General features: G+C 42.0%; 1 protein-coding gene across 1 annotated transcript; it reads right to left on the bottom strand.

The window, feature by feature from the left end:
* Positions 1 to 590: 590 nt before the first annotated feature.
* On the bottom strand, positions 591 to 8858 carry LOC306644857 (spermatogenesis-associated protein 31D1-like; the record flags this gene model as incomplete). Its single annotated transcript, XM_079112123.1, has 4 exons — positions 591 to 4689; positions 4961 to 5021; positions 5602 to 5641; positions 8733 to 8858. The coding sequence occupies 4 exons, from the start codon at positions 8856 to 8858 to the stop codon at positions 591 to 593; spliced, it is 4326 nt and encodes a 1441-aa protein (XP_078968249.1).
* Positions 8859 to 11467: the final 2609 nt, after the last annotated feature.

The following is an 11467-nucleotide window of genomic DNA, read 5'->3' as shown; positions in this document are numbered from 1 at the left end:
GGAGGGGAAACTGTTCCCTTAAGTAATTTTTCAGTAAGGAACACCAATGGCAAGTTCAAAGTATGTTTCTTTTAACCATTAACAAGTCCCTTATAGAGCTTCTTAGGCAGCACCTACCCTGCTCGTAGACCCTACCCCCATCACCCAGAATCCACTGCAGCAATACCGCCAAATATTCTCAAGCAAGTTTCTCCATTCTGTATGATCCTCTGGTCACTGACATCTGTTTGTAAAAAATGACTAAGCCACTCCATTCTCAAAATTCTTCGTTCCTTGAATCTCTTTAGGTATGGAAGACCCATCTTTCTCACTGCAAGGGGAAGATGTAGGCTGTCATATAATGTCATTAAGGCTAAGGTAAGGGGTAGGAAGCAGTGAGAGCAAAGGTTTTTTGAACACACTGGTCACCTTTTAGAAGTCCAGAGAGGCAATCAGTAAGAGGTTCTCCCCTTCCCTAAGATATGGGTTACCCAATACCCAAACCTCCAACACAGTTCACAGAAAAGACAGCATCTTATTAGAAAATTTATTGGGGAAAATCAATATTTTCAACAAGGAATATATTATTTGGGGAGGAGAAAATTTTCTTTCTAGACATTCTGGAGAAGCATTTTCTGTTTAAACAATAGAGACAAATTTCCCAACACAGTGCCTTTAGCAAAAGTAGGGGTAGCTGGAGGCACCTGACCAACTTGACATCTGTAGGTAGTATTTTGGTGGAGCATGGTCTCCTTGTATGGTATGGGTGGGGAATGCCTCCGACATAATAGCTTATCTTGTACTGTCACACTTTTCTGGGGTTGTCTGCCCCTTTCCATGACCAATCTGTTTCTTATAGGATACCTCTGACCAGTGAGGCCAACTTCCTGGCTGCAAGACTTGGCACTTGGCACCTTAGAACACGGAGTCTTGAGGTTGAAGGCCTGTTTCTGCACAGGCTTTGCCCGAACCTGTGGTCCTGCCTTGTGCTGAATTTTCCCAGACATCCTCAGGGTGGAAAGAGGCTTTATCTCTACTGCATGCCTCCCCACTAGTTTCTCCTCTAAGACCTTCCCAATGTCCGCCATGATTTTCTGAGCTTCAGTATTCCCAGTGAAGGCAGCTCTCCTCTTAATCGGGTTTCGGCCTTTCATGGATGATGAAGAGCTGCCCTTTTTCAGAAAACCTTCTTGCCCTTTGGCTTTTGTACTAGGACAAAACCATTGAAAAAAGTGTTTAATCTGATTTCTGATGTTTTCAGGAGGAGGTTGTCCCTTCAGTGATGGGGCTTGGGAGGACTTGCTCCCAAGTACCTCCTTTAATGTTGTGTCTTGAGTGTGGTGGGGCCTCCTTCTAGGTTGGCGTGTCCCCAACCCTGCATCCCCTCCACCAAACTCGCCTGTTTTGGGTGCCAGCGGGCGCTCCCTCTTTGATGCTAGTGGTAAATTCTTGTCCTGACACTTGCATAAAACATGTGTAGGGATCCAGGGTTTTTGTCCCTGCTCTATACTGATCCCTCTATTCTCAAAATGGGCTTGTAGCACCTGAGAAGCTGCCATGTCCCCACTAGAAGCACTCTGGAAATGAGTTAGTAATGTCTTAGATGTCAAGTCATCTGAGGCAAGAGACAAGTCAGGGGTAAAGCCTGAAGCCAGGCCACACTCCCTGCTCTCCATTTTAAACTTCAACTCATTAAGCAACTGATTTTTAAGATCTGATGATTCAGAATCTTTGGGAGCCGATATTCCTTCTGGGGGCCTTTCAGTGGTCAGGGTTGGTTCAACTTTACTCATATTCACATCTATCACTGAGAAGCTTTCTGCCTCTATGGTCATCAGGCTGTTAGTAGATTGTGATCGAACAACACAGAGTTCTTTTGCCTTGAATATCTCCCTGGACTTGTTAAATGTGGGAAAATATTCTAAATTCTTAATCACTTTTCTCTGGGGCTTCTCTGTGCTATTGTTGGGACTCACTCCCTTATTCCATGACTTGGGTCTAGCCCCAGCCTGCCTTGTGGGCAGCTTTGAGCTGCATCTATTGGCTATTACAGTCTGCTTCTGACTCTCTTCATCTATGTCACTGCGTATGCAGGGTAACAAAGTCTGTCTGTCACTCTCAATTGCCTTGATGTTCTCTGTAAGCTCATGAGAGATACAAGAGGGTGAATATCTTAGTGTCCTCTTACTCTCCTTGCTCACAGTTGAAGTGGCAGGAAGAGGACGATCTACAGTGGGAACTGAATTTGTTGTTCCCATCTTATCTCCATGAAAAGTGTGAAAGCCTCCTTTAAGGGGCTTGGAGACTCCAATATTAGAAGCCTTACCAGAAATAAGGCTGGCTGAGGGGGGAACTTCAGAATGAAAAGAGGACCAGGATGGGGTCCCTTTCATGTTGAAGATATCTATGGATTCCTGGACCTTGTGGGGAAGCCCACATATCATCCTCTTATGAAACAGTTTAATATGGTCTTCCAACTTCTTTTGTTTTTTGGAACCAAGGAAGGAAATATCCTGGGAGGTATTGAGGCAGTTGTCCTCACCCACCAGTGGTGCCAAATCACTGTGTTTCATTTTGCTGGGGGAATTCTTGGAGCCACTCAATGTCTGCTCTATAGAATGCCATGATCTATGCACAGAGCCAGGCATCTGACTCTCATTGATTTCCTCAAATTTCTTGCTCAAATGTACTTCCAGAGTTTCTGTCAGTTGTTTCTGAATCGAGTTATCCCTTGAGGTTCTTGATTGTTTTCCTAAAAGACTATTCAATTGATTTTTCAGGTCTGTCTCAAAGTCAGAGTACAGACTATTATCTGGAGCCCACTTTGGGTCACTCAGTGGATAATCTTTTTTGCCAATCTCTGGACTCTTTACTTTCTTCACTCTCTCCTCTAGAGGAAGCAATTCTGAGTTTCTTTCATGGGAACTTCCGGGTTGGCTCAATTTAAGTTCTTTGCTACTTTGACCCTTAAACAAAGAGATCCATGAAAGTCCATAACTGCTCTTAGATTCAGCTGCCTCAGGAACTTCTGTTTGAGGACTCATACTTGACAGAGACTCATGGACTCTGCGGGGCAGACCCCACCGGTGTTGAATAAGTCTCTTTCGAAGGTGGTGCTCTAGTTTCTTCCGAAGCTCTTTTTTGAGGGGAAAATCTCCCAGAAGGATCGATGGTGAAACATAAGCCTTGGAGGACTGCCTATCCAATGAAAGATTGGGAGCTGGAGGACAAAACTGTTCCTTGGATTTTTGGACCACAGAGGGTAAACCCCACACAGTTTCCTGTTCTTTCTGTAACACGTTATATTCCAAGTCGTGAATTTCAGATGGCAGGAGAGACTGTGCCTCATCCTGGAATCTATGAAAACACACTCCACAGCTTTGAACCTGGGATGATGGGAGTGGTGACAAGATAGGGACCGAGGACTGAAGCTGGTCTTGGGACGGGAGAGGAGGAGGAGTATGTTGAGACTGGGGCGGGGATTGGGTCAAGGGTTGAGATTGGATCGCAGGCAAGGACAGAGGTGGGGAATGGGGTAGAACTGGAGATTCATCCACTGTGGTGGAATTGGACATTTTATTGAAGTAGACATAGGTCGAACAGTCACCTGAAACAAATACCTTAGGATTCAAGGACTCACTGTGCAGAGATGGGAGTCCCCAAAAGAATTGGGTGTATTTTTGCTGTAAATGACCCTCAGAGGACTTAGGATATGGGATCTGGTGATGTCCCTGCAATTCCTCTGATTTGTCTTTGCTGCTCTGTAAAGGGAGAGAGACAGGTGAGTCCTGTTGATCAGCAACTGACTCTAACATTTTCTCTGAAGAATTAAGTTGGTAGTCTGGCTTAAGTTCTTTTGGAAAAGATTTTTTCTTTTTGTTTTCCTTCTGCATCAGGAAATCACCCTTCTTTTTTATTTGTCTCTCCAGAAGTGCCAAGACATCTGGGCTGAGAAAGGAGATGTTTCCAGATTCTACAAGGTTGGCTGTAGCATCACTTTCAGAAGAGGGCTCAGAAGAATGGAGGTCAATGAGGTTTTCGTTATCATCAGTGTGCTCCAATTTAGGTGGAGACAAGTTCTCAGCATGGGACTGTTTTGCAAGACTTGCACTGTCAGTGCTTCTGGTCATTGGGACATCAGTGGACAACCCATCCGGGCTATCCACCAGAGACAGTGTGGCTTCAGGTTGGACATCAGATGGTTTTTCTTGACTGTCATGTAATGGGGGAGGGATTGGAACAGGTGGTTGAGGTGGGAAATGATCTACTGGAGGTTCTGAACTCAAGGGAGGAGGGATTGGAATAGGTGATTGAGTTGGGAAATGATCCACTGGAAGTTCTGTACTCAAGGGAGGAACAGACTCTGGTGGCAGAGAGTCACCAGAGAGTGATGAGGGCAAAACTTGTTCAGTTAAAGAGGTGGCTTGGTCAGATGAGACTTCAGAGGAGGGAGGTGGAGTGGGCTCAGACAAAGGGGCTGATATTGAAGTTTCTGAAGGGATGGCTGAGACAACAGCAGACAGAAAAACTGATGAGTCTTTCACAGACGTTATGGAAGGCACATGGGACACAGAATTAGCAGCATCTTCCAAGGACGCTTTACACAGCAGTTGACTGACCTTAGCAGATGTTCTATTACACACTCCACAGAGGGGGTCTGGACATAGCAGTTGCCGGAAGTGGATGATATCACTCCTCTGGCCCGAGGGGCTGCAGGAGACAAAGTACAAAGCTGTAACCAGACCAGTACAAGGGAAAGGAGGGTCTGCAGTACTGTCCGTGGTGGGGAAGCCTGCTACCTGCTTTACACTCCCCACATCCATGTCCTCACAACACATTCCCCCCCCTCCCAAGGCCTTCATTCACATACCCATTACTGTGGCTATCCCTCCTGTGATCAGGGCATGTTGCAGTGAATCCATGGGGAATGTATATAACATGTGAGAACAGGACCCAGTAAAGAAGGGAAATGATTAATTACCTTTTCAGAATAGAAAGCAGCTTCCTTCCCTCCTCTGCTTCTCTCCGGCAAGTTCTCCGCCCTGGAAAACCAGGACAGTGGGTTATATGTAGTGAAGGTAGAAACACAGGTATGATTCAAGTGTCCCTTTATGAGAAAGAAGATATTAAGAATCTGCAGACTAGGTCATGTTGTCAGGGATGATATTAAGAAGATTTACCTGTATGTGTGGTTTTATTTATAAAGTACTTTCATATGCATCATCCCAGGATACTAAAAATTGCCACCTGAAGCAACAGGAGTCAGTAGCTAAGTCAGAGATGAATCTGAGCAATGAGAAATTATAGTTTATACCATGGAGGCACACAGAAATTCTGACTCCAGAGCAACCAAATGTCCTTGGACATCTCACATGGCCACCTACTAGGCAGTAACCAGTAGTTGACCAAACATTTTAGTAATGTGAGAATGGAAATGACACAGGAGGGGAAGGCAGAGACTCTGAGGAATGTCTTAGATCTGACTGATTTCTCTTGAACCTCTTCTCTGAGACTGTTTCCTGAGAGTCTGTGCCTACAACATGACACGCTCCAAGATCATGGAGCTGGACGAGATAGGAAGGCTCACCCTTGTAGAGCTCAGGTCAGACAGACAGACCTTACCTTTAAATGCATCACTTTTCCTCAAGCGTGTGGCCTGACGCTGAAAACAAAAAGGAAAGAATGATGGGCTGGGGCGGATTTCTTTTGATCCTTTCATTAGCAAGCTTAGACATTCATTATGCCAGAATCTCAGAGCTCTTCATTTTTTTAGTTAGTAGAAATGTATTTCCTCCTTTTATTAATATTGATAGGCAATGAAATATTTTTAATTTTCTTTCTTTGACAATTATAAAGGAGGATTTTGTCGGTGGGATCCACATTTGATGTTCTTAGGAATCCTCTGCTCAAGGAGGCCATAGAATTTGGGTGCCCTCCCAGAGTCTCCTGTGTCCTGAGGACAGAGCTTAGGTTGCAGGCTCTGCTCAGAAATCCTGGAGGTCAGCACTGCTGTCCTGAGCAGCACAATAGGAAGGCTTGATGAAGGACATCTGACATGGGAATGAGACTGAGGGTCTCATGTTAGAACAGACATCTCTTTCAGAGAAACCAAACTCTCTATCCAAACATATCAAGATCTTTAGAATCACTATGCTTGGGACTTTCTCTTGGAAAGCTCCACCATACCCCAAAAGATAATCTGTGAGCATCAGATGGAAATGTTCTTCCCCTCTGAACCCCTGTCTGACTTCTTTCTCTAAAGAGTGAAGTTGTATCTTGTCCTTAGACTTCCCACCTTCCATGTCTTTCTGAGCTGCACAAATATTTAGTAATGGGAGAAAGGAAATGAGAAATCACAATAGACAGTTTCACAAAACATTTCATATTGGGCAAAAATAAGAATGTCTGGCTGGGGTTGTGGCTCAGTGGCACAGCGCTTTCCTAGCCTGGGACTGGGTTCGATTCTCAGCACCACATATATATAGATAAAAGGTAAATTGTCAAAAATAAGAACCTCCCGTGGTGGTTCACTCTGCTTCCTTCCCTTTTGAATGGTTTCATTCTGGCATGTTAGAAATTTCAACAGGCGGAACCACAAGGAGAGGAAGAACGAGGTAAAAAATGTACATTTGAGTTCAATATCCCAAGAAATTGAACCAATATCAACCATGGTTCTCTATGGTTATTCAGAGAAGAGAACATTTTTCATGGTCTGAATTGCCCAGCTTCGAAAGGCAAATGAGTTCTCAGGAGGTGTGGGCTTGTCTATAGTTCCAGGCCTGCATCACTAAGCATTAAAGAGTCACAAAGGGAAAGGTTCTAAGGGTGGGGGAGTATGGTGACCAACCCTTCATTTGTTAGGCAGTAGAAATGTATTTCTTATATTAATTTTGAAAGGCATTGAAATATTGTTAATTTTCCCTTCTCTGACAATTACAAAAAAGGATTTTGTCAGTGGGATCCACATATGATGGTCTTAGAAATCCTCTGCTCAACGAGGGCATTGAATTTGAGCGCCCTCCCAGGGTCTCCTGTGTCATGAGGACAGAGCTTAGGTTGCAGGCTCTGCTCAGAAGTCCTAGAGGTCAGCACCTCTGTCCTGAGCAGCACAATAAGAAGGCTTGATGAAGGACACCTGACATGGGAATGAGACTCAGCATCTGATGTTAGAACAGACATCTCTTTCAGAGAGGCCAAACTCTCTATCCAAACCCATCAAGATCTTCAATCACTGTGCTTGGTCTTTCTCTTGGAAAGCTCCACCACACCCCAAAAGATAATCTGTGAACTTCAGATGGAAACTTTAGTCCCCTCTGAACCCCTGCCTGACTTCTTTTTATAAAGAGTGAAGTTGTGTCTAGTCTTCAGAGTTGCAACTTCCATGTCTTTCTGAGCTGCACAAACATTTAGCAATGTAAGAAAGGAAATGACAAATCACAATAAATCACAATGGACATTTCACAAAACATTTCACATTGGGCAAAAATATGAATCTCTGTCTGAGGTTGTGGCTCAGTGGCAGAGCACTTGCGTAGCCTCGTACTGGGTTCAATTCTCAGCACCACATATATATAGACAAAAAGGACCATTGACAAAAAAAAAAAAAAAAAAAAAAAAAAAAAAAAAAAAAAAAAAGAACCTCCCTTGGAGGTTCACTCTGTTTCCTTACCTTTTGGATAGTTTCATTCTGGAAGGTTAGAAATTTCAATAGCCAGAAGCACAAGTAGAGGCAGAGCAAAGTTAAAAAAGTACATTTGGGGTCAATACACCAAGAAATTGAACCAAGATCAACCATGGTTCTCTATGACTATTCAGAGAAGAAAACATACTTCATGGTCTGAATCACACAGCTGCCAAAGGCAAATGAGTTCTCATGGGACCTGGGCTTGTCTATAGTTCCAGGCCTGCATCGCTAAGAATTGGAGAGTCACAAAATGAAAGGGGTCTGAGGGTAGGGGAGGACAGTGATCAACCCTTCATTTGTTAGTCAGTAGAAATATATTTCTTCCTTTTATTAATTTTGAAAGGCAATGAAATATTTTTAATTTTCTTTCTTTTATAATATAATGGAGGATGATGGTGGTGGGATCCACATTTGATGTTTTAAAAATCCTCTGCTCAAGGAGGCCATAGAATTTGAGTGCCCTCCCAGATTCCCCCCTGTGTCCTGAAGACAGAGCTTAGGTGGAGGCTCTGCTCAGAAGTCCTAGAGGTCAACACTTCTGTCCTGAGCAGTGCAATAGGAAGGCTTGATGAAGGACACCTGACATGGGAATGAGACTCAGCATCTGATGTTAGAACAGACATCTCTTTCAGAGAAACCAAACTCTCTATCCAAACCCATCAAGATCTTCAGAAGCATTATGCTTGGAACTTTCTCCTGGAAAACTCCACCACACCTCAAAGGATAATATGTGAGCTTCAGATGACAATCTTTTTCCTCTCTCAAACACTTCCTGACTTCTTTCTCTAAAGAGTGAAGTTGTATCTTGTCCTTAGTGTTCCCACTTCCATGTCTTTCTGAGCTGCACAAACATTTAGTAATGTGAGGAAAGAAATGACAAATCACAATGGACATTTCACAAACATTTCACATTAGACATAAGAATCTCTGGCTGGTGTTGTGGCTCAGTGTTAGAGCGCTTGCCTATTTTGGCACTGGGTTGAATTCTCAGTACCACATATATATAAATAAAAGTTCCATTGACTTTAAAATATAAGAACCTTCCTTGGGGTTCACTCTGCTTCCTTACCTTTTTGATGCTTTTATTGTGATGTATTAGAAATTTCAATAGCCGCAAGCACAAGTAGAGGAAGAGCAAGCTTAAAAATGTATATTTGGGGTCAATACCCCAAGAAATTGAACCAAGATCAATCATGGTTCTCTATGGCTATTCAGAGAAGAGAAAATTCTTCATGGTCTGAATTGCACAGCTGCCAAAGCTAAATGACTTCTCAGGGGGCCTGGGTGTCTGTAGTTCCAGTCCTGCATCACTAAGCATTGAAGAGTCACAAAGGGAAAGGGTTCTGAGGGCAGGGAAATAGAGTGTGCACCTCCCCCACTGGCCACCAGGGAGTTCATCCCTGTAACCAGGTCTGTTGTTCCATTTCCCACTTCACCCTTTCCTCACATCTTGCTTCATTACCTCAGGGAACATTACTGTTTCTTCTATCTCTAACTAAGTTATTGAACATGAGCCCTATTGGTACTGTTTGGAGCCCTTGACTTGGACCTCACCAATTCGACTGCCTGTAAAGTCTGACATGAACTGCCTGGAATTTTTGCTTGTACCAAGACATTTAAACTTTGGGGTCATCCCTATCCTTAAGTTTACCCCTCTCTTTCTGACTAATTGGTGCAGTATTTTCAAATTCAATAAACAATGATCTCCTCTTTTTCATGTTTTTATTGATTATTTCAATCCTACAACTTCTAGCTACCTAAAATGCAAATAGTCGGTGCCCTCCATATCAATTTCTTAATGGTTATATGACTTTCCAAAACCAGGAAGAGGTTATGGTGTGCTAAGGAATTTATCCCCTTGGTTCTTGGTGACAGGGAGCCACCTAGCATGTCAGAACCTTAGGGGAGAATCTAGTCTTGAACAGCATCACCTGATTACCCTTGTGGGTCACATAAGTTTGATATTTTTCTAAGAATGTCTTGCCATGAACAAAGCTGAGAAGATCTGTGCTATATAAGCATCCTTTTATTATTAGAAAGTCAACTTCCTGTCATTCATGATTCCTCTGTAGTTTCCACATATGAGAGAAAACATACTACCTGAGTTTGACTTCTTTTGGTTAACATAATATTCTCACATTCCATCCATTTTCCCACAAATGACATACTTTCATTGTTAATGGCTGAGTAAAACTCCTTTGTGTATGTACAGCACAGATTGCTTATCCATTCATCCATGATGGACACCTAGGCTGGTTCTGTACTTTTGACTATTGTGAATTATGGTGTCAACTTTAATTTCGTATACCACGAGTGGTATAGCTGGGTTGTATAGTGGTTCCATGCCTAGTCTTTTGAGGAAACTTCATAGTGGTTCTACTAATTTGCATTCCAACCAGCAGGGTAAAAGTATCCCTTTTTAACAATAAACGTTGACGAGGATGTGTGGAAAAGGGTACACACATATTGTGCTTGCAGAACCAACCTAGGTACCCTTCAACAAATGAATGAATGAAGAATGTGTGGTGTAGGTACACAATGGACTATTACTCAGCCATAAAGTAAAATTATGGCATTGTAGAGGTCTTTCACCTCCTTGGTTATATTTATTCCTAGGGTTATTGGAGGGTTTTTGCCTATTTTTGATGGGATTTCTCAGCAGATTATTGATGTATAGGAAAATTATTGGCTTTTGTTATGTTGGGTTTGTAACCTATTGCTTTGCTGAATTTGTTTATTAACTATAGCACTCCTTTGGTGGAGATTTATGGATCTTGTAAGTATAGGTTCATATCAGCAATCGGTGCTAATTTTACTTCTTCTTCTCTTATTTTTATCTCTTTTATTTCCTTCTCTTTCCTAATTACTCTGGCTATAATTCCTAGCCCTGTGTTGAATCAGAGTGGTGAGAGGGGTCAACCTTGTCTTGTCCCAAATTTTAAAGGAAATAGTTTTAGTTTTTCTCCATTTGCAGTGATGTTGGTTTTAGACTTGTCATAAATAGCCTTTATGATGTAGATGTAAGTTCTGTCTTGTTTCTTCAGTGTTTTTATCATCATTGAGTGCTGCATTTTGTCAAAGGCTTTTCTGCATCTATTGAAATGATTGTGATTTCAGTTTTAATTTTATTTATATGGTGACTTTAATTTATTGATTGACAAATGTTATACCCTTGTTACAACCGTGGGATAAAACCAACTTAGTCATGATGTATAATCTTTTAAATATGTTGTTGAATATTATTTGCTCCTATTTTATTAGGAAGTTTTACATCTAAGTTCATCAGGGATATTGGTCTGTAGTTTTCTTTCCTTGTTGTGTCCTTTGGTTTTTGTGTAAGTGTGATACTGGCTTCATAGGATAAATTCCAAAGTGTTTCCTCATTTTCCATTTCCTAGAATAATTTGAGGAGCAGTGGTAAGAGTTCTTAAGGATCTGGTCCAATTCCACTGAGTATCCACCTGTCCTGGACTTCACTCTTTTGGAAGACTTTTATTACTGCTTCTATCTCATTGCTAGTTATTAGTATAGTTGAGTTCTCTGGGTCCTTTTGATTCAATTTGGGCACATCATATATTTATAGAAATGTATTTATTTCAAATTTTCCAATTTATTATAAGTTTTCAAAATAGACCCTAATGATCCTAATGTGATGCCTGTGGTGAATTCTCCTTAGTTGTCTCTAATTTTATTAGTCTTTTTTCTTTTGGTTAATTTGACTAAGGGTTTATCACCTGTATTTATCTTTCCAAAGAACCAATTCTTCATTTTATTGATCCTTTGCATTTTTAAAAATTCTCTATT

The sequence above is a fragment of the Sciurus vulgaris genome, assembly GCF_902686455.1.
Source record: "Sciurus vulgaris genome assembly, chromosome: 15".
In the NCBI taxonomy this organism is placed as follows: domain Eukaryota; kingdom Metazoa; phylum Chordata; class Mammalia; order Rodentia; family Sciuridae; genus Sciurus; species Sciurus vulgaris.
Note: the sequence above shows the minus strand (reverse complement) of the source record. Positions and strands in the feature narration are given on the sequence as shown.